This window comes from Sycon ciliatum, chromosome 1 (assembly GCF_964019385.1).
Source record: "Sycon ciliatum chromosome 1, ocSycCili1.1, whole genome shotgun sequence".
Classification (NCBI taxonomy): Eukaryota; Metazoa; Porifera; class Calcarea; order Leucosolenida; family Sycettidae; genus Sycon; species Sycon ciliatum.
In genome coordinates this window covers 76,167,142-76,190,596 of record NC_088643.1, presented here as the reverse complement: position 1 = coordinate 76,190,596, position 23,455 = coordinate 76,167,142, and the positions used below count along the sequence as shown (strand labels likewise).

The window sequence follows — 23,455 nt, the reverse complement described above, 5'->3', positions numbered from 1 at the left end:
ATGCTTATTGGCACTATGTCATCGTGATTGTGAAATAATAATAATAATAATAATAATAAAATAATAATAATAGTGCGCACCTGCGATTTATGGCCTAAAATAGCACATCTAAAGTGCGCACTATACTCCGAAAAATACGGTATTATAGTAATTTATACTTTGTAGAGTCAAATGATTTTTATCATTCTAGGGTTAGTACTACAAAACGTCATGTAGATCTACATGATTGTACAATGATCAGATAATAAATCTATAACATTTTGTCCTCCTTTTTCACAATAATCAGATAGCAATAATAATTATTTATGCACGTCGCATTTGAGCCAAGCTGTCACCATGGTGACGCTGTGTCATGGACAAGATTTGTCTGATTCCAAATCCAAGCCATGCTAACCCACCACCTAGTACCTACGTAAGCGCGCCATTCGCGCTCGGCGATGCGCTGTTGTCGTATTTCGGCCTACATGTATGTAGGCTTTGCAACGCTGGGAAACGCGACACTATGCCAGGCGAACTGGGTTTTTTCGCGTTTCTACTGTGCGAGTCGTAGATCTACCGAAGCCGAAGGCTCAAAGTCATCGATGCATCATCGGCGCTATACTAGTAATTCCTTGTTGGTGGTCTTCATGACAAACCGGTCGTCTGAGCATGATTTCGCGACACTTGAGGATCGATAGGAGAAACGGATGAGCCCGAAAATGCAAGTCCATATGACTGCCCAGATTCCGCCTTTCACACAGGCTGCGCTTAGCGGTTTGCCAGTGTTGTGTTGTGACACGGCGTATGAACAGCCTGCACCGCAGGCTACATCATGTCGACCCATCCTTTCTTATGCGTGGGGCCGATTTCAGGCCAAAGTTTCCGAAAAGTGCTGCTTGAACGGAGTAAAAATTAAATACTGTGATACAATGTAACCATGTAACGGCGTTGGAGTTTGTGTGGTCGAGCGTCGATCGGTGTACATGGTGTAAGGGGTTTTCCTTCTGTTGCGTGTACATGACTCATCATGAGGTCACGGGTTTCAATAGGATCACTTGCATGCAAAAATTGGATACAGAGCAGTAAGTCTAATTCCTGGGCAACAGCGGACTGGGTAGACCACGTAGACAGCATTGCAGTCGAGCTAGTCATCATGCACGCAGCAGCAGCACGTTCGTCCCACACAACAAAGAGTTAAAATACTGCCACAATGCAACAATTAATAAGACATCACCAGATCAGAGCTTCAGCGGCTAGCATTCCGGAAAAGAAAAGAAATACCGTGTGACAAGTTTGACAAAGATGGTTTGAAGGCCAAAGGTTATGGATAATGCTGCCAGCGCACACCGGTGAAAACAAAACAAGGAGACTGTTCAATGAGACCTTCAGTTAGCCAACTGTCGCTGTCAGCATGGCAGAACAGAGCCAGCAAAAATTGAAATCATTCCGAGCTTACCCTGTATAAAAATGTATAATATTTGTTATTCCTCAATTGCTGCATGACTTGGAGAGTGCGTGGCTGTTAAAAGAAGTAGCCACTCAGTTAGACGGGGTTAGGTCACGATAGGAAAGCTATTCGGCCATACAGGGCACTGGTATGTTTGGAGCAAAAACAAATCACACGCCCTTTGATCTGCACGTACACTGAATCATCATAGTGGTAGCATGTCTTTCAAAGCACGGGCAGTGACTGGGCAATGGAAACTGAGCCACAATAAATGAATAATGATACTTTACATTGGAATCATCCATAGGTGCTCTAGTTAGATATGGATATCTGGCAACAATAGCGCTTTTCAGCAAAAATACATACAATCATCGAAAATACAGACTATGGTTATGGAACAAATACTCCATAGAAGATGAACTAAATTTCAAATAGCTAGAGAACAGATCGAATGGATTTGAATGTGATCGTCACCTAGCCGCATGCTATGCTACACCCATCCCGTTTCAAAAGCCTGGTTGTCGCCTTTAAAACCACGGGGAGTGACCAAACATGCCGAGTATCCATTAACAGACGCCAGCGCGCGTGTACTGGACTCAGCCATGATATGGTTCAGAAAGCTTGTACTCGCACTTTGGAAGGGAGTTTGCGTGGTAGTGCTGGACTAGTGTTGGCAGCGTAGCAAAATGAGTACCTCGCTGCAGCGAAAACTTCAGCTTCTATGGTAGAGAGGAGAAACACCACACAGAAAGCTCCACTAAACGGGCTGGGAGCAAGTGCATTTCCAAAAAGAGACACCTGCACATGGATGGGGATCTCTCTCTCTCTCTCTCTCTCTCTCTCTCTCTCTCTCTCTCTCTCTCTCTCTCTCTCTCTCTCTCTCTCTCTCTCTCTCTCTCTCTCTCTCTCTCTCTCTCTCTCTCTCTTATTTTGCATGCTTCACACTCTCATGTAATAGTTCTATCCTTTCTTTCGTCATTTTGTGACTCGGAGCTTGGACAATCCGAGCCATTTTTCCAGACAAGAAGACAGCAATGCCAGTACATTCTGGCGAAGTAATCAGAAAATACCAACCAAACAACCACCCCTCCGGGGTACTAAGTAAATGAGGGTTCGGAATTATTATGTCATCGTTTGAGAAGCTTTGTTTGGAGTGGCAAACTGTTGCACGTGCATTGACTTTTCACTGTATACAAAACATATGCTCTGATGTCACTGGCTTATACGCCATTCAATTACACTCTGGGTGACCCAGACCAAGGCTTTGGATCATGCAACTGTTAGACATCTTTAGAATCAACGTTCTTCGCAGGGAAAAAGCAATTTACACTCTCCTGCAATGAGGCAACCACTTTCGAGTCCACCACACGCAAGTCACACGTAACAATTTTCCAAGGCACAATTGATATTTGAGCAACATGTGTGAGTGGTTTACTCCTGGTAAGGGTGCATATACACGCTTGAACACATCACGGTCCACGCGCTCAGCTGTTGCATCATGCCTGAGCGGCCGGCCTTCCCTGTGGGAATGTGTTGGCGATTAAGCAGGTGCTCCATGCACTGGCAGTGCAACTGGACTGCTTGTGACTGTGAGGCGGGAAAGCTGACATCGCATGCCTACAGAGCAGCATGGCTGGCAGGCCTTGCCTCACGCATATTATAGACTCTATGCTCATCCTCTACTACGTGCTGCACTCCCGATACCAGTCAGCCAGGGTGTCAGTCAGCCAGGGTGTCAGTCAGCCAGGGTGTCAGTCAGCCAGGGTGTCAGTCAGCCAGGGTGTCAGTCAGCCAGGGTGTCAGTCAGCCAGGGTGTCAGTCAGCCAGGGTGTCAGTCAGCCAGGGTGTTAGTCAGCCAGGGTGTCAGTCAGCCAGGGTGTCAGTCAGCCAGGGTGTCAGTCAGCCAGGGTGTCAGTCAGCCAGGGTGTTTCAGCTCGGCATATAACTTATGTACACTCTGCCGCGTGACACGAGTAGGCCGGGCAATATCAGCTTCACAGTCCTAACTACACCGCAGCACACGACATCATTGCAATGACTCCGAGCCATGTAGCACTGTACAATATCCAGATCAACACTTAATCAGCTTCCCTGCCACACCCCATAATCATGGCATCATGCAGAAAAAACTCCAGAGGCAGAAATTTACATGTACAATCACTCAAGAAGACGTCCTGGTTAGCCATAATTGGACTTTGTTGAACTTGTGTGTGTTGGAACAGGGGCGTCGGAAGGTATTTTAGTGTGGTACGGTCAGCCATCTGAAGTACAATTTACTGAGGGGGGGGGGGGTGGCTGAGCCGAAAAGTTTGGAAATTTAGAGCCCAAATCAGTGCATTTTATTGATTCACGGGGTACTTGGGGAAAAGAGTGGTACGGTCAATACCGTAGTGACCGTACCGTGTGCGACGCCCCTGTGGAATGACGGTACAACTAGTCCTACTGATATACATTGCAATCACTCACTTCATCGAAGAACACTTTGTAATGCCGGCAGCGATCCTCTGTCCACACCGACAGGACTTTCTGGTTAGGCTGCGCACTACCACTGCGAATCAAATAGCTCCCAGTGTGGTTTAGTCTTTTCAGGATCCTGTGGTCATAGTCAAGAGAAAAGAGACAGTGGATAGTAACTGTATACCAATGCAAAGGATGCACTACTACTGGAAGTACACGTACATGTACTCAATCTGCGGACAGCATGCTGTTTCGTTCTTTGTGAACTCCTCAGCGCAGCACAGAGAAAATGAGGCCGAACCTGATAACAATGAAAAAAAATTTCCAAAGCCAGATTTAAACCAGGCCCGAACGTACCTTGCCAGAGTGCTCAAACTGACAAGTCAGTGAGCTGTGCGTAATGCAAACAGCAAAGGAACTACTACCCCACATGAGAGTGCTCAACTACTACAAGAGTGCTGTATGTGCATGTGTAGCAGAAAGGCTCCTGTTCTGTATTGCAGTGGCTAAGGACACATAGTGTTCTGTATTGCAGTGGCTAAGGACACGGGACAGTCACCGACAGTGCTGTGTAATACCACCCGAACACACCGGAGGGCAATTGCATGTCACGAGTGGAAACCTACTCTCGGTCCTTGGTAACACGTTCAGATCAGATGGAAAGTGGAGTCATGGCCTGCCAACATTTGCTGATGGTGTGTGCAGCTGTAGTTGTGCCTACACGTGGCACGCAATGGTCTGACAGCTACACCATCCAGTTCAGTGCCATATCGGGGATGTCTTTCTTTGCAGCAGGAATACTTGCAACAAGCGACAATGTGTTGGGGGCTTGTACATGGAAGAGTGCTTCCTAATTTTAGAAGTTAACCTCATACTAGTACGACGCACATGAGTTGCGTGCCCCACGCCCGTCGTACTAGTATGACGTGCGCTGTACACTGTACAGTGAACCTGCATTTCATAGCCGTGGGGTCCGTATTGAGTCCATAGTGAGGTGTTCAAACTATCGTAACTCACTCAATACTTGATCGATTCTCACAATCGAAACATGTATCTGCAAGAGTAAACTCTCAGCTGGCGATAGAAACAATCGCCGAAGCGATACAACTACCGGTTGTTGAGATATGCGACTCGACACGGCAAATTTCAACTCGATTTTTTTGCGCAGTCTGCAGAACGCGTGTTTTCCATTTTGAATCATTTTGCGCTACCTGCTGCCGGCATGCCATGGAAACAAGACTCAAAATTAATGATGGTAGTGGATCTCGTGAGATCTCAAAAAATATTTGAGCTCGATACGAGCAAGGAGATCGAAATGGCAGCTGAATATTTGAGCTCGTTTTGTCTTTGCCGTGCTCAAGTCTGTCGGGCGCATGGATGACGTTTGCCAAACTCTAGCACGGGCTTTCGGTTTCACTCCGAGCTGGGTTTGATACTAGTTTGTCCCTCGTCTCAAGACCTTTCCAGGAAGCTCAAAAACGTGGAATTCGTCCAAGGGAAGGTAAAATTATCTATCCTTGAACAGCTAGTACTTTCATGGGAAAATGGGACTTATTACAGGTATTGACGTGGGGCGCGCTCAGGTAGGGTCATGCTAAAGAGGTTAAGACTGGGTACTAAAGTTAATACATTATGCACACACTTTTAATACCAGTGACAGCCCATCATGTCAGCCATCAACTAAGACCTTTGAAGCACAAAACAACATGCCACAGCCCCTCCCACCCTCCCCCTTCTATTTCTCTCTCTCTTTATCATGTACTGCTCCACTCCAAATATCTCAGTATCAACCTCTTTCAGCTAGGATTTACATTTTCCCAACTAGCTACCTCAGTTGTACAATTCTACTACACAACATCACATGGATATGAGACATAAGCACCTCCAGTTACACACTTATCACATACGACTCGTTTCCGTGTTAGCCCAGCAATCTAGTTCGGCAAAGTCCTTACCCTTCCGCGGTATCACGATCCATGCCGTCCTGGAAGACAGACGCTGGTAGAATATCTCGATTTTCAACTTCTGGGAAGATGTAATCACACTCTTCATCCGCTGACGACTGGATACAGAGTACAACAGGCAAGCGGGAAATTGGCACATCATTCCATCAGTACAAATCCAAAAGCCCTCCTTGGCTAGCGCGTCCACCTTATACTTATTGTAGGTGATGCGAGTGTCGCCGTTGGTGTACACTATCCTACGAGGGGAAAGCACCAGTTCCTGACAAATTAATTACGCCTGAAACAGTTCAACTGATGATGGATGTAGTCCAAAAATGCAGCCCAAAGCCATTTTTCTCAGCTTAAAAAGATACCGGGCCAGTCCTAGGACTGCAAATACATGCACACAACCGTCTGAAGCACCCCAAGGAACACGCACTAACTTACCATCTCCGGCTGTGGCTTAGTCTTTGCTGGCACCTTCATTTCCACACCGGGGACAGGAAAAAAACACAGAAGCACAGTACAAGGGCTAACAGCTCAACAGTCTGCTGGCGAGTCATGAAACCGGTGTCAACCGATGACAACAGGTCGTATCTAATGACTACCTTGCACACAAATCCCATCACGGCCCCTGATCATACTACCTGTTGTGACTTGGAGGTGGATACATTGTTCCTTAGCACTTCAATACCATACATGCGTTCATACATGCGTCGTTCAGTCTCAAAGTGAGAGAAGAACATAGTGTAAGCCTGCTCTTCAAATATTCAAAATCCATGACAGAATTCACCAGCCATAGCGCTGCAGTTAATCACGCTCATGCGGATAATAGTTTTTAAAAGAAGCCTCGCTCCCTGAAGTGGACACCGGTGACTCACCTTTTTCAGATCAGTAATCTCATAACGCTGAGCAATGCGGCTGGCAGTGGGTGCAGCATGGCTTGGGCTTGGAATGGGTCTGCTGAAGAAGCACAAGCAGCAGCAGCAGGGGTAGAAGCAACGACAGCAGCAGCATTGGCGGCGACGGCAGCAGCAACAACAAACAACAAGGCTAAGATCGTGATGAGCAAACACATCATCATCATACATTAAGCTGCACCAGGAGACAAAGGGCCTTTCTACTTTAACAGCATTCAGGAACGCCTTGCTTTACCAGTAGACCACAATTTTAGTCCATATTTGCTCCTTTCTTCTTTTCCTTTTCTTTTTGACTTCTTACTCTTTTCCATGTTAGCCATGGTTGGCTATAAAAACACTGCAATCGCCACGCAAAGTGGTCATTGGCTACCCCAGCCATGTATTGCTTGGAATAAAATAAATAAATACCTCGTACATCACGGTGGCAATACTACCGCAGCAGTGAGAACCCAAGACGCCCTTGAACCAAATAGATCTCGTCCAAAAAAGAATGCACCTGGGAACTTAGAGACCTGACTATCTATAATCAAAATGCATGTAATCTGTGTGCCCTGTGCCTGCATGTACGGCAATATTGCAGCCAGTGGTGTATCGGACACCTGCAACAAGCATGAACCATGCGAAGGAACGCGATACGATGGACTTACCCTCCGCCATTCTGCACTGGCTTGGGCGGCGGTGGCTGCTGTTCCGGTGGGATGATGGAGCCTTCGTTCAACTGCAAGTAGTCATTCGGCTCAGCTGAATACCAACAGACAAAGAAGGTGGTGGTGAGGTTCACTGCACACACACGTGGGTCTTGAGTATCTTGACTCTTGATCTTGTCTTGCACTTTCACAGTCACACACACACATACCTGCCAACCTTATGCCAATCCAAGATCGGGTCAACTAGTGACCAACGGACCAAATGTTCGACAAAACAAGCACACCAGTACAGTTTCCTACTGTGGGTCCATAGCTCCATATTCCTGTTACCTGGGCTACAGTGGACATGTTCACATGCAAACAGGCCAATTGTTTTTTAGCAAACTGGCCGATTTTCAAACCAATATCAGGACAAAATAGCACACTTTCGGCCATCGGGCAAGACATCGGGTTACCTCAGGGTTAGTAACCTTGATATCGGGACGGTTGGCCAGGCATGCACATGAATTGTGTGTTCGCATCCGGGTAGAGAAAAATGCATGTTCACAGGAAGACGGAAACAACATGAGAACACGAGGCACAGCTCACAACTTCATCCACCGTGCCAAGCACCAACGGGGTATGCAACGAATAGAGCAAAGCCCCCCCCCCCCCCCCCAATACACCTTTAAGCATTGCCGTAATGTTTCTATACATCACGCTCACCTTCCTCAACACTCGGCTCAAGCTGACGCGGTGCCACTTCCGGCGAAGGTGATGATTTTGCTCTTTTGTAACCTGACGGTGAGTGATTGGTATCATCCTCTTCGCTATCCTCCTCATCATCCAAGTCGTGCTCTACGAAATCGGAGTTTGCCGTCCGCAAGGCGTTGGATGCAGACGAGGCCGATGACCCCGATGCAGATCTAGCATGGCCAGGCAGAGTGGATGCCGGTCTAGACGTGTGAGCAAACACAGCACATACACACACACACACACACACACATATGCACACACACACACACACACACACACACACACACACACACACACACACACACACACACACTCAGACTCAGACATGCCCATCGCGGAAGCGATGATAGCGAACAACTATGTTAGACATAGCAACTTGTGCTGGGATTACACCATTCAACAGCTTGCAAGGCTGATGAATTGACCGCCACTAATTGTTTAGCCTGGTATCCACTGGTCGGCGGAGCTTAATGGGCCCCACCACCACACTCCATTATTCACCCCAGTGTCTGCAGATACGTGGATTTTGTAGAAAAAACACAGCTGATTGAAGTGACTTTTTCTGGCCAGTGAATCCCTATTTTTCATTTTTCATTTTTCTTTCTTTCTTTTTTTCTTCTTTTTTGACACGCACCACACCACATACACCGGCATACACGGGCTGTTGGTAACCACCCAGGAGAATGAAAGAAGAGCAAGGAGATTGAGAAAAAGAAGAAAGACGTGTGCGACCATAATCGTCGGGAATTGAACCCGCAACCTCTCGATTGGAAATCGACGCACACACATACACGCACGCACGCACGCGCGCAGGCACACACACACACATGCTTGTACTTGCTCACTGCCATAACTGGTCACATGGTTCTCTCCTTGCCTTGAGAAAAGGGGAGAGAGACTCAAAGGGAATCTTGGAAAGATGATTCATCTGGCTATTCAATCGCCCAACAGCTGACAACCCCTGAAATCCCTAACTCTGGGTGGACTTGGAAATGATCCCACTTATGGGCTCACCACACCTCAGTAAGTGGGAGAGTACAAGGCATATACACACATACATACACACACACATGCGCGCGCACACGCGCACACACAAACACACACACACATACACAAATGAAAACTAATGCTATAACTTGGGTGGCAGAGTAAAAGGCAAATAATTTGGGAGAGTGTGCACATAGCATCCGTGGGCCGTGGCTCAGTATGTTCGCTAAGCCAAGCGAGAGAACAGGATGGAAATACCGCAAACTGAGCAGTTGTGGCCGCTTACCTGGGCAGGACCGGAGGTGGTGCTACATCAACAGCACTGGGTGATGCTGGCGGTTGACTGCCACCTGACGTCACCTCCATCCATTGCCGTGTCGCGTGGTCAATCTTCTCCATCCATTGCTTCACCACGGGGGGGGGGGGGGGGGGGACAACAGCAACAGGAGAGAATGGGCACATTGTGCCGTATTTGCTTATATTTATCATTTGTTCGTGACACATTGAAAGGCCTTGCGGCTTATACCATGTGTGCTGCGCTAGTGTCGACAATGCAATTCCGGACAGTTTCGAGTCACTCATCTTTTCATAGCATAGTTCAGGGTTTCCAGGTAGAAACCTGATATCTCAGAGCAACATGTTCTCGTATAAGAAAAGGACGAGGGAACTACAAGTTATGCTATAATATCCACTAACACCACCAATTAGTAAACAATCAGCTCATGCGATAACATTGCACGACACTGACGGATTGTACTGACGTTCACAAATAACTGGCTATCAACTCTAGCACATCTTGGATGCGCACTCCAGCAGCCTTCCAACTTGGAAGGTTCTAAGTTATACTTATGATAACATAGGAGGGGTAACTTGTAGTTCCTTGGTCCTTTTTCTCTTCTATAAATTTACCCTTGGCTCTCCATCCGAGTCTATTCGTCGTCATTTCTATTTTTTGCCTTTGAGCTTCAGTGCATGACTTAACGACTGTTAAAGGGGAAGTTAAGGCAAAAATCAAAATTTCACCAGTTGTAGTCTTCGGGGTGCTGAGTCGAATGGTCGTGGTCCGAGGAAGTTGAGACGCTCCCTTCCTACTTTAATCCCAATCGAACTCGCGCACTTCCACCGAAACTGGGTGACTGCGTCCTACTAGATGGGGATTTGTATGCAAAATGTCACTAAAAGCGCCATTTCGTTCTTATAAAATCACGGATGACCGCGATTGGCCCATATGTTGTAGTCTTTTGGACGCTGAGTCGACTGGTTTTGGTCCGAAAAGGCTGCGATGCAGCGTTCCTCCTTTATTCCCAATCGAACATGGTTGAACAAGCGGTCACGTGCTCCTGCGTACACCAGTCACCTGGTCACCGTGCCTGCAGGGTACAACTTACTAGCCTGTTGGACCTTTTTTGGGTGCACTCCTGTCACTCGAGTTGAACCTTGGTGTGAAAATTGTCGCCTGCTGGCGTGGTGACCAGGTGATTTGGGCACCCAGGAGCACGTGACTACTTGTTCAACCATGTTCGATTGGGAATAAAGGAGGAACGCTGCATCCCAGCCTTTTCGGACCAAAACCAGTCGACTCGGCGTCCAAAAGACTACAACATATGGGCCAATTGCAGTCATCCGTGCTTTTATAAGAACGAAATGGAGCTTTTAGTGACATTTTGCATACAAATCCCCATCTAGTAGGGCGCAGTCACCCAGTTTCGGTGGAAGTGCGCGAGTTCGATTGGGATTAAAGTAGGAAGGGAGCGTGTCAGCTTTCTCGGACCAAGACCATTCGACTCAGCACCCCGAAGACTACAACTGGTGAAATTTTGATTTTTGCCTTAACTTCCCCTTTAAGGGTTATACATGTATACTGGTGAGTTATGTCACATGATCACTCCGAGACAATTCCTATGCAATTGCTAACAGTGGTAGTATCATCTCCCGCTACTTCACTGTGTTGATGTGTTGCAAACACAAGCACACAGCACACATCTTACCCGCATCTCTGGCTCCGAGGACAAGCTGATGAAGTAGGTGCGTTTCTTCGGGTTGATGTGCACAAGCTTGACACACCATGGGTACTTGGTGTCTGTTGCTTGAGCAATACTGGAGTGCATCACCACATGGAGATACACACATGTTAGATAGGTAAATGGGGGGGGGGGGGGGGGGTGCCAGCACTGCACACTACTGGCATGTAGGGATATGCAGGATACCATGCTCATGGTGGCAGGCGAACTACGTCACCAGTACAGTCAAATTGCCGAGATATTCAGGCAATGCATAGCCGCTAGTAAGGAGTTCTCCGTCCCACAGCAGAGCACAAGCGTGGGTATTCAGAGAGAGAGAGAAGCCAAGGAAAAGAACACCGGAGCACAGGAGAGAAGGGATGAAAAGGAGAGAGTAAGATACATGAGAGAAAGAGAGAAAGAGAGGCCTAGACAGACAGACCAACAGAAAAGAAAAAGGGAGAGTCAATAGGAGACAGAGAGAGAGAGAGAGAGAGAGAGAGAGAGAGAGAGAGAGAGAGAGAGAGAGAGAGAGAGAGAGAGAGAGAGAGAGAGAGAGAGAGAGAGAGAGAGAGAGAGAGAGAGAGAGAGAGAGAGAGAGAGAGAGAGAGAGAGAGAGAGAGAGAGAGAGAGAGAGAGAGAGAGAGAGAGAGAGAGAGAGAGAGAGAGAGAGAGAGAGAGAGAGAGAGAGAGAGAGAGAGAGAGAGAGAGAGAGAGAGAGAGAGAGAGAGAGAGAGAGAGAAGAAAGAGAGAGCCAATACGAGAGAGAGAGAGAGAGAGAGAGAGAGAGAGAGAGAGAGAGAGAGAGAGATGCAAAGCCTGGAAAGAACATGAATCAGTCTTCTCACCGGTAGCCCTCTAGTGAGAACTGTCCCTGAGCACTGGATGACGACTCATCTTTATAGTAGTACATACAGCCGCTCTTCAATATGAGGTAACGTCGCTTCCCTGAGTGCAACAACATCAGTCATACGTCAGAAAAGAATCAACATGTAAAATAAGAGGTGACAATGGTACGGGGTTGAGACAATACACCGGCTCTTTGAAATGAGGTGACAATGGTGGATGCTACATGGTTGGCAAGGTCAGAACATCATGTGGGTATGGTCGAACATTTGCATTTTTTTCACACATTTCCCCCGGTGGAAATCTACCTCAAGAAAACAAGAACACACACTGTTCCTTTCAAGTGCCCAGGGAAGTGGTCAAGTGGCTAACGTTAGTTGTACTGGTTCTACTAATGTCACTACTGGGAGAGCTTCCCAGGCTTTAGAGAATACAATCATACTGATCACCAAATCGACCCCATGCCCACCTGTCTGCAGTGCCGTAGTACTTGTAAGTGACTGAATGCGGGGAAGTGTGGAGCTACTTTGAAGTACCTGTCCATCCTCTCCCCCCCCCCCCCCCCCCTCATGTAGTTCTTTATGTGCAGAGTCTGTAAGTAGGTATCGAATAACATTTAGAGCACTTGCATCACTTTTCTCCATTTTTTTTACTCTGCTCTACAGAGATCGGATAATTATACCGGCCTCGTCTGCTATAGCTGCTGCTTCTTCATTTGTTGCAGGCACGGCAGCGCTCACTCTTGCAGGCCCGCAGGGCCATTTCTTTAGCAGAATACCGAAGTTCTCAGCCCCAGACCGAACTCATGAAGGTCAGCCATGGCTGCATCCTCACTCTCACATGCTTCGGGGTCGCTTGTGGCACCTACTATCGGTTGCCGGCTCAGTAGTAGTAGTAGTAGTATTCTTTTATTTTCCATCGGAAGCCTCAACAGTGATGAACACAACTCTTAAGAGGGCCGATAACAGGGTAGAGGGGTTTGGGGTGAGAAAAAAATAAATAATAATAATAATAAGAGATATTTAAACTAAACTAAACTGATACTTGGAACAATAAAGCAGCAGTAAGCAGTAAGCAGTAAACACAGGTATACAATACAAGCGATGCAGATCAATGAGGCCGTTTGCTGAAAAGAAGATCTAAATACTTCTGAAAAGACGCTGCGTCTTTAAGCATGGTCATAATGGGATAGTGCAAGAATTAAAGAGATGTTTTTAAAAACGAATTTAAACTAGGAACGCAGTAAACACAGTTATACAATACAGGCGGTGCAGATCAATGAGGGAGTTTGCTGAAAAGAAGATCAAAATACTTCTGAAAAGACGCTGCGTCTTTTAGCATGGTCTGAAGGTGCTTAGCAAATGTAGTGCGGTGCTGGGTGCGCCACTCCACAGGCAAAGAATTAAAGAACAGGGCAGCACGATTTGAAAAGGAATTGACACCGTCAGTCGTCCGGAATTTAGATATTGCAATAGCAGCATTAAAAGAGCTTCTTGTTGTCCTAGGGCCGGTTGAAACTTGAGGGAAAAGGTCCGTCAGATTTGGGAGAGGGAAAACGACATGATTAACATGGATAAATTTAGCAATGCTACGAATAAGGTAATGTTCAAACGGATCAATCGACAATCTAGCTAACAGCGGCATGACGTCCTCTTGTAGTTTCGAGCCACAAGCAGCGCGTACAGAACGACGATAAACGGACGAGAGTCGCTGTCGGTCCTTGGCGGATAGCTTCATTGCAAAGCAAGAGCAGCAGTATAATAAGTCAGGCAGGATAACCGAGAGGATAAACTGCCGTGTTGCCTTCAAACTTAGTTGCCGAAAACATCGTCGAAGAGCGCCAATTTTCGTGCAAGTCTTCCTAACGATAAAGTCTATGTGACCAGACCAAGAAACATCACTGTCTACAATGACTCCCAGGATTCTCGTGCTAGACACTTGAGTCAGAGCCTGTTGGTTAAAAACGATTGGAGTTGAGAGGGGTTGAGAAGACTTAGAAATCATCAAAGTTACAGTCTTTGTTGTATTAATGCGCAGCCCAAGCTCGTCTAGATCCACAGAAATTGCAGATAACGAATCAGTAACGGTAGCGACGGCCTCAGCTTGTGTACGTCTGCTGGCATACAACGTCATGTCGTCAGCGAACATCGGGAGCTTGCAAGAAAAGGCCTCTGCTGTCAATGGGAGCTTCCGTACATATATGTTAAATAGCACCGGACCCAGAATGGTGCCCTGTGGCACGCCACTAGTGATTGCCACCAACGGAGATGTTCCAGTGTGGGTAACCACCCGCTGTTGTCTGGCACAAAGGTATGATCGGAACCAGGCCAGGGCCACTCCCGAAATACCGACAGCTGCGAGAGCAAGAAGAAGCTGTTGATGCTTCACCATATCGAACTCAGTGCTCCAAGACTGCTGACCAGCAGGTCAGATTGAGTCCCATGCCTGTGTGAGGCTAAGTTACCCTAGTCCCCCCCCCCCCCCCCCCCCCCCCCAGCACTATCCCTAATCCAGCCAGTGACCATGGTGACTGTGTGTGATAAAAGATAACTCTGCGGGATGGCTAGTATAAATAGTATTCAATGTCACACATTTCTGCCTTTTGCTCGTACGACTGCCTCAGACTGGCATTGCTATTGCTACTGTGGTGCACAGTACTAGCGTACCCTTTGACGCAAAGAAATACGTTGCTATCAACAACGGGTTTAACCTTTGCTGCTACAACGTCAGCTCGACTGAACACGCTGCACCTGTGAACGGGAACTGATGTCTAACGCATGTGGAATAATTTACAAAGAAAATCTGCAGCAATCATCCTAAACAGTACAGGGAAGCCGGCTGTACATTCTACATGCACACAATGTACACAAATGTTAATGAAAATGTACCAAGAATCTGCACAGCTGCAGTACTCACAGCTGCGAACGCTTCCTCCCTGTTTTCGAATCCAGCCACAGCAGTCCATATGACCATCAGCCATTAGCTGCTGGGCACTCACACCGAGCGATGGTTCGACGCCCGCCGACATGGTGCCCGTCTTGACGGACCCCAGCGACTGGCGCTTACCCTGCGCGTTGTGGTGCGAAGCGTGCGGAGCATGCTGGATGCTGCTCGCCGATTGGGTGTAGCTGAGTGAGCGCTGCTGGCCCTGATGGTCATCGGCGGTACGTGTATTCGCTGTGGTCGTGTTGCTCGCCACCATCGTGCTGGCTGAGCCCAACGATGCAGGCACAGTCTGTCCACGCATCACTGAAGGTCTGGACGGTAGGTTCGGCTGATTCGGTCGTTGTCCCGGTGCGGCGGGCTGCGCGCACCCTCCGGAGTGGTACGACATGCCACGCTTCAGCCCAGCCTTGGCCAGTAGACTATCGACAGCGGAGAGGACGCTGTAGCGAACCAAAGGATCTGCTATTCCCATCTTAGCGTGAAGGTAACCATCGTCCAACATCTTCAGGTCGCTGCCGACGATGTTCAGCTGCGAAAATTTGTCCGTCAGATTGACAAATCCGGAGGTGCGCAACCACAGGCAGACCTCAGCATGAGACCAATTTTCCACCGCCCGACTCATTGTTGTGGTGCAGAAATGCCTACAGCTCGCCGCGCTCCCCCTCCTATTCAGACGAGCAGAACTGGCCCGATCGTCCGGAACGCATTGGTGGGGATTTTTCTGCGTGCTGCGCACAGTTTGGACTCGAGTACTCTTGCCGGCTAGTCTGGGTGAAGAGCCGGTGGCTCAGTGGGCAACTCGCTCTACATAAGGACGATGCGATACCTTACTCAGCCGCAGAGCTACTCTTATTTTTGCATGAAGAATGCCTACCAAACATCAGATTATATTCTACAAGAACAACCAACAGGTGGTGGGTTTACTGTCTGTGGCAGCGTGAACCAGCACCAAACTCCGGCCTCGTGAGTGGTGAACCATGGTGAACGCAAACGAGTTTTCTGATCGCCTGCGCCGAGTCGATCGAGTGCCTAGATCAGGCCACCTGCTCAGATCAGCAGAATGGTCTCGTTTCTACACGAGCCCACGCGATCGCGATGGTGACCAACATTTTTAGTGTATAGTAGGGCATAGGGCTAGGGCCGTAGCCGGCGTAGGGCACTAGGCCTAGGCCAGGCTAGGGGTGTGTAGCCTAGTAGTAGGTCTACTACTTACTAGGTCTAGATGTATAAAAATTATGTAGGACAGGCTCAGCGCAGAGACGTAGGCTAGGCTGTGTCCATGGCATGGTGTCTGTGTGTCCCCGGCGCGGTGCGGTGTCACTGAGTCTGTCAGGTCCAGGCGATGCGTGATGCATGGCGCTTTTGCAATGCCCGGGAACCTGTGCCACTACTACTAGTGCACTGAAGCCGTGTGAAGGCGACGTTATAACGAATCTTGTGATGATCAGATCGTTGTCTGTCTTGTTGTAACCGATGTCGTACTAACGAGGGTAGACCTGTACATGTAGGCTGTACGAGTATCAAGATTTTCTTATTCGTTCGCACGTGCGTAGGCCAGGGACGCGAGCATGCTACGTGTACACCCTGCCCAGGCCCATGATGGATACCCGGTAGCTTGATCGATGTTTCATGTCGTCTTGTAGGGGGGGGGGGGGCAATGGCAATGGAAAAAACCGTCTTCCAACGGGTTGTTTTGTACTGGGGTCTTGGGGAGCACATTGTAAGTAATACTAGTTATAATGAGGAAACATCATTTTCTGAAGCGGATACTAGGGCTTGAAAGTGCCACGTCACAGCATAGCAATGGCATAGCAACAATTATAATTTGAAAAATTCAAAAACTGGATCCACCTGGATCCAGTTTTTTGTATGGATCCAAGCACTTTTCAAGCGGTCTTACAGCAAGGTGATGTAGCCAGTGAAACTGACTGATTTGGCTAGTGGGGGCGGGGTGACAACTAGTTGGTGGCGAAGTGAAAGTCGCACCTGCATACGACATGAGTGGGTTGCTAATACTTGCTATGCACCCACATACTGAGGCAATAGCAAAGTCACACCTTCGTGGATCCAAAATAGAAATCTGATGTCAACTTACTACTCCCAGGCCGTTTTTGACGTCATCACTTTCAAGCGAATGATGCAAAACAGCAGAAAAAATAATTGCCTGATACTAGTGATAATTGTTGATAAAACTCGTCATAAGACACAAAATGTTGACCCCCCCCCCCCGGAGTTGTCCACTAACTCTTGGTGTCAGTCTCAGTCGCTATGCTTTTTTTTAAGCCTCTTATGGGCAATCACAGAACATGATTTCACTGGCCTGACCGCGGCAACAACTGCAAAGCAAAACAAAACAAAAAATGTAAATAAAAATAAAATGAAACTTTGTCGCTATGCTGCATGCATGCCCGCCTCACCGCTCACAACGCACAGCACAGCTGATCAGACCTCAATTTTTTTTATTTTTTTTTATTGGGAACACAGCCCTACAAAGAGACATGTGGAGACAAACACAAGACAAGACACAGGGGATGTAGGGACGACGTGCCGATGTACAGGGAGCAACTCGACCGACCAGGGGTCTCGGCGTTAGCGTTGCAATGCAACCTGGCATCGAAAAAAAGGGGGGGGGGTTGCATGGTCAAGTAGCAAAAATAATAATTTGGTGCGAGAAAGGGGCGCTAGTATTGCACCAAATAATATAAATACGTGTAATGACTAAACCAGAAGGGAAAAAATAAGAAAGAGAATAATCATAACAAGTAAGTACTAGTAGAGAGGTAAGTACTAAATGGGTCTCAATATCATCATCACAGGTACTGTGTGGACCACAGCCATCTCTTTCGGATTAGATCCTTACATACGTTGACCTCAGTGAAGGTTTGGAGGCGTCTTGAATGAGGTTCGTGAAGCAGGAGGTCCGCAGGCAGTTTGTTCCAGGGTGTGATGGCGAAGAAGGGGAAGGATCGCAGGAGGTAGTCAGGGGCTGTGCGAGGGGGTGTCCACTTCAGCTGGAAGGCATGGTGCGTCTGACGTTTTTGCCGTATGCACATGCTAGCTACGGCAGGGGGCTTGGTTGGTGGCAGCATGGCCTTTACGGGGAGGCCCTGGAATGTAGTGCAGCTTGAACAAGTATGACAGGGCTGCCACCATCCGACGAAGCTGAAGATTTTGGAGGATGGTTCCAGGTCCCAGGAAATGCAGGGCACGTTGCTGAACCTTGTCCAGCTGGGCCATGTTAGTTGCGGCTGCGCTCGACCAGGCCGGCCAGTGGGGCATATTCAAGTAGGGGTCGCACGAATCCCTTGTAGACCGTCACTCGACCATGGCCGTCCAGGATGGGTGCTGCCTTTCGTAGGAAACCCAGCCTTTGGGAGGCGCGCAGTGCAACACTGCGAGTGTGCGCTCTGTAGGAGAGAGTAGGGTCGAGCATGACTCCCAGCAGCTTCAGGGTATCTGTCTCCTGGAGTGCTTCACCTCCAGAGGTGACTGGTGGAGTGCAGGGGGAACGTGCTTGCGATGTAGAGTCATGCGCTGTGTCTTGGCTGGCTCAAAACAGATACGCCACTTGCGGCCCCACTCCTCAAGACTGTTGAGGGACCGTTGGAGGGAGGCAGTGGACTGTTGGAGATCGTCAGTTGGCTGTACTAAGCTGTAGAGTGTGGTGTCGTCTGCAAAGCTGCTCAACTGCGTTCCTGGAGTTGAACATTGTTCAATGTCACAGGTGTATAGAAGGAAGAGGCTGGGTCCTAGGATGCTGCCTTGGGGGACACCAGCCTGGATGGGTTGAGCATCTGACGTCTGGCCTCCAACCACAACGCGGATGTTTCGGTTGGTGAGGTAGTCCTGTAGCCATACAAGCAGGCATCCGTCGACGCCGGCCTGCTTTGCTTTGTACAGCACTCCTGTGTGCGATACCCGGTCAAACGCACCGGCAATATCCACGGCGAGGACCTGGACACAACCGCCAGTACTTATGGTGTGGACCCATTCATGTTGGAGAGCCGTTAAGATATCTGCGGTTCCTCTACCACGTCGGAATCCAAAACCGGCTGTTTGGCAACACCTCATGCTTCTCTAGGTAGTTAACCAGTTGCGTGTTTACAATGCCCTCCATGACTTTCGACATGATCGTTAGCAGTGATATTGGTCGGTAGTTAGATGCCAAAGATCTGGAGGACCGCTTGTGAACCGGGACTACATGGGCAAGTTTTCATGCCCCAGGTTGCACACCGGCTAAGAAGCAGAGGGCGAAGAGCTTTGCCAGTGGGTCTGCAAGTTCAGATGAGCACATCTTGAGCACACGAGCAGAGATGCCATCCGCTCCAGTTGCTTTTGATACAGCCAAGTTCGCCAAGTGCCGTTTGACCGTTGCTGCGCGGAAGTGAATGTGCTTTAGCGTGGCATAGGCAGGTCGTTGCAGGTCAGGCAGGTCAGCAGCACAGAGGTCGTTATTGCCAAGGCTACACTTATTCGCAAAATGCGCTGCAAAGCACTCAGCTTTCTCACGAGAAGAGTGGATCTCTTGTCCTGCAGGGTTGGTCAGCAGGGGAATGTCAGAGCAACGTCCCTTGCCTGCTGCGCTCTTGATGGTTGACCACCACTCTTTGTCCCGGAGGGAACCTGCAGTAAGCTTGTTGCGAATTCTACGTTGATGTGCTAATTGCGCTGCATGACACGCTTCCACTTCGTGGTTAACAGTTGTGATGTACTGGACCTTGTGGTTCTCGTTGCGGGGATCGCGTCGCCACAGCTTCCATGCCCGCTCCTTGGCATGATTGGCGTTAGAACAGTCCGGTGTCCACCATACAGGGTTGGATTGGTGTACCACAAGCTCTTTGGATGGTATGAACTGCCTCAATACAGTACTACAAAGTACAATAGTAGAATGATAACGACCGGGCCAAACGGTACAGGAAGTAAGCTTTCAGTGCCATGGGAAGTAAGCTTTCAGTGCCATGTCACGTGTACATGTCACGTGTACATGTACTAATCTCATAAAATGTGCACACAACCCCCTGGCCCGGCCTCGCTGACTCGCTGTATCACCATGGTCACTGTCAGCGTACTAGTACTAGTAGTAGTACTCAGTAGTAGTAGTAACATGTATCAGTTACACTACAGTAATAAAGGATAGCTACATCAGTACATGTACAATCATGTACATGTACTAATGTACTGATGTACATGTACATGTAGCTATGGACTGACTGTATGCAGAATAAGGCCATCATCATCAAACACTGAAACAGCACAACAACACAACGCTTGTTATTACTTCTGGACTGTATTGAGTAGCTCTGCCAATACAAGCGACATTTTGCCTAGAGAATTCTCGCCTCCCACTGTGGCACAATGTGATATCAGTTTAGTAGTCTAGATACAGTGCAACGAGTGTTAGTTTCCAAGATCTTTACAAGACTGGCGAACACTAAATGTCATGAAGAAAGTGAAGAGAAAGGAGGTTTATATAGGAAAGAGATTGTGATAGAAGACTGTGCAATGAAGTTTGTTGTTTTGTTAGATATCTGACGTGTGCTGTTTGGAAGAAGTGTTTGGATGCAAACAGAACTTACAAGAGATGAGTAAAGACTACTTTTCTACAATAGCGTTGTAGGCGAGGAGTGCGTAACATCAAAAGATGTCGTAATGTGGATTGGAACTATGCTAGCCAAACATTACGTAATTATTATGGTAGCGAAGTACGTGTAGTAGGTATTACAATGTGTGCGAGAGTATGGTGAATCAGTGTTTGTGATGATGAGGAAAATATGACGTGTACATGCAAACAAATGATGATGTCATGATGCGAGAACGTCAGAGACGCTACAGAGCTCCCCTCCTAGTGAATGAGTAATGAGCGATAACTAGCGCGATAAAGTGAGAGCAAGCAAATGGGATAAGCGAGAGAGTGTCAGAAATAGGCGGGAAATCTGACTTGACGACCAGCTCGTGTTTGGCGTGGCGGAGGCACGTCGAATGCGAGCGATGGCGTCGGCTTGGTCGGATGGCAATGGTCGACAGACTGGTTGTCATGGAATGCGGGTTTGAGTCGGTCGATGGATACTGTGTCGGAGCGGCCGTTGAGGTCGAGGCGGAAGTACTTATCATGACGTTCCAGGACTCGGTGTGGACCAGTGTAAGGACGTTGGAGGGGCGTTCGTGTTGCATCTGTGCGAATGAAGACATGAGAGCATGTCGAGAGGTCAGCTGGAATGAACGGATGCTGGGTGGGTGGCTTGCGGGGTTGTGTAGGGCGGAGCTCGGACATGGCTTGTTTGAGGCGGCTGACATAGGACGTCGGATCCGGAAATGGCTCAGGCTCGTCAGTGAGGAAATCACTTGGCAGGCGGAGGTGGCAACCGTAGACCATTTCTGCAACTGAGCAGTTGAGGTCAGCCTTCAGGGAGGAGCGAATGCCGAGCAGGACTAGTGGCAGATGTTCCGTCCAGCGCTGTGGATTGTCGGAAGCTCGGAGTGCAGCTTTCAGTTGTCTGTGAAAGCGCTCTACCATGCCGTTGGCAGCAGGGTGGTAAGCCGTTGTACGAATGCGAGACGTGCCAAGTAGTGACATGAGCGATGACCACAGGGATGACTCAAATTGGGCACCTCGGTCGGTTGTGAGCACAGTGGGAACACCAAATCGGGCGACCCAGGTGGCAACAAACTGGCGAGCGACGGTTTCGGCTGTAATGTCGGGAATAGGTACTGCTTCGGGCCAGCGAGTAAAGCGATCTACCATCGTCAAGAGGTAGCGAGACTCACTAGAAGATGGAAGCGGGCCTACGATGTCGACATGGACATGGGAGAAACGGGCATCAGGTTGCTTGAATGCACTCACGGGAGATGTGGTGTGGCGCTGAACTTTAGACTGCTGACAAGCGTGGCAGGAACGACACCACTCACTAATATCCTTGTTCATCGCGGGCCAGACGTAGCGAGCTGTAATCAGGTGCCTGGTAGCGCGGGTACCAGGGTGGGAGAGGCCGTGAAGCGAATTGAAAACAGCACGGCGCAGCTTGGCAGGTACATACGGGCGGGCAGACGCAGTAGAGGTGTCACAGATGAGCGAGTGATCAGTCATGGGCAGAGCTATAGATTGCCAGCATAGCGAAGTGGATGGATCCTTACCAGGACTGGGCAAGTCTGGATCATCTTGTTGAGCGGCGGCAAAGGAAGCTGTGTCAATGGCAGTGATGGCAGAGACGGGCTCATCGGGTAGGTGGCATCGTGACAGTGCATCAGCGGCAGCATTCTGAGAACCCTTGACATGACGAATATCTGTCGTGAACTCAGCAATGTACGACAAATGGCGCTGTTGACGCGGGCTGTGGGTCTGTGAACGGCTGTGGATGGCATGTGTCAGAGGCTTGTGATCGGTGCACACATGGAAGACACGCCCTTCCAGGAAGTGTCGGAAATGCTTAATGGCTAGGTAAATAGCGAGGAGCTCTCGACAGAAGGTGCTGTAGCGTGTCTCAGCAGGCTTTAACTTGCGTGAAAAGAAGGCAACAGGATAACACTCACCATCTAGCTCTTGTTGGAGGACGGCACCAACAGCAATGTCTGAAGCGTCGACCATCAAGCTGTAGGCGGCATCCGGGCGAGGATGGTGAAGTGTGATGGCCTCAGTGAACGCAGCTTTGACATCATTGAAAGCAGCGATGGCCGAGTCGGACCAGACGAGCGCGCCTTTGGTGCGGTGGCGTTTCTCAAGCATAGCGTGCAGAGGTGCGAGCTTAGCAGCAAGATGTGGCTGAAATCGGTGATAGAACGTGACGAAGCCGATGAACTCACGGAGCTTACGAACACTAGCTGGCTGTGGGAATTCACGAATGGCGGTCATGCGAGCGTCGAGAGGTCGGATACCTGAGGCAGTCACGTGATGTCCCAGGAAGTCAAGCTCATCCTGGCCGAACTGCGACTTCCGGACGTTGATCAAGATGCCATGTGAAGCAAGGCGGGAGAATATGCAGCGAAGGTGGGCCATATGTTCAGCGGGTGAGGCGCTAGCAATGAGCAAGTCATCCAGATATGCAAAGCAGAAGGGAAGGTCTGAAACTACCTGGTCAATGAAGCGTTGGAATGTCTGGGCTGCGTTGCGAAGGCCAAAGGGCATGCGGACAAACTCAAACAGTCCAAAGGGGGTGGTGATGGCAGTTTTCGGGATGTCGTCAGGGTGCACAGGAATGTGGTGGTATGCACGGACGAGGTCAATCTTAGAGAATATGATCTTGTCATGCAGGTGGGACGTAAAGTCTTGAATATGCGGGATGGGATAGCGGTCGGGGATCGTGCAGTCATTCAAGGCTCGGTAATCACCACAGGGTCGCCAGTCACCGGATTTCTTTGGCACCATATGCAGAGGGGATGACCATGCACTAGAGGAGGGACGAATAATGCCTAAATCTAACATGTGTTGGAACTCACACTTAGCGACAGCAAGGCGGTCGGGTGCCAGACGGCGAGGCTTAGCGTGGACGGGGTGGCCATCTGTGACTATGCGGTGTGTCACATTGTGCTTGACAGGCGAGTCACCAGTGGTCGG

The 23,455-nt window shown here is 48.9% G+C and overlaps 1 protein-coding gene across 2 annotated transcripts; it reads right to left on the bottom strand.

Annotated features, from left to right (window-relative positions):
* Window positions 1-1,173: 1,173 nt before the first annotated feature.
* Window positions 1,174-15,891, bottom strand: LOC135805515 (pleckstrin homology domain-containing family A member 4-like). 2 transcript variants are annotated; one of them, XM_065319557.1, is made up of 11 exons: window positions 14,878-15,891; window positions 11,964-12,063; window positions 11,104-11,212; window positions 9,402-9,520; window positions 8,099-8,328; window positions 7,394-7,487; window positions 6,708-6,789; window positions 6,274-6,306; window positions 5,839-5,945; window positions 3,893-4,019; window positions 1,174-2,145 (listed from the first exon to the last, which is right to left on the bottom strand). In XM_065319557.1, the coding sequence occupies exons 1-11, from the start codon at window positions 15,527-15,529 to the stop codon at window positions 2,023-2,025; spliced, it is 1,776 nt and encodes a 591-aa protein (XP_065175629.1). In that variant the 5' UTR covers window positions 15,530-15,891; the 3' UTR covers window positions 1,174-2,022. The 2 variants fall into 2 exon arrangements, with proteins under 2 accessions (XP_065175629.1, XP_065175630.1); XM_065319558.1 differs by having other exon boundaries at window positions 6,708-6,786.
* Between the last annotated feature and the right edge of the window lie 7,564 nt (window positions 15,892-23,455).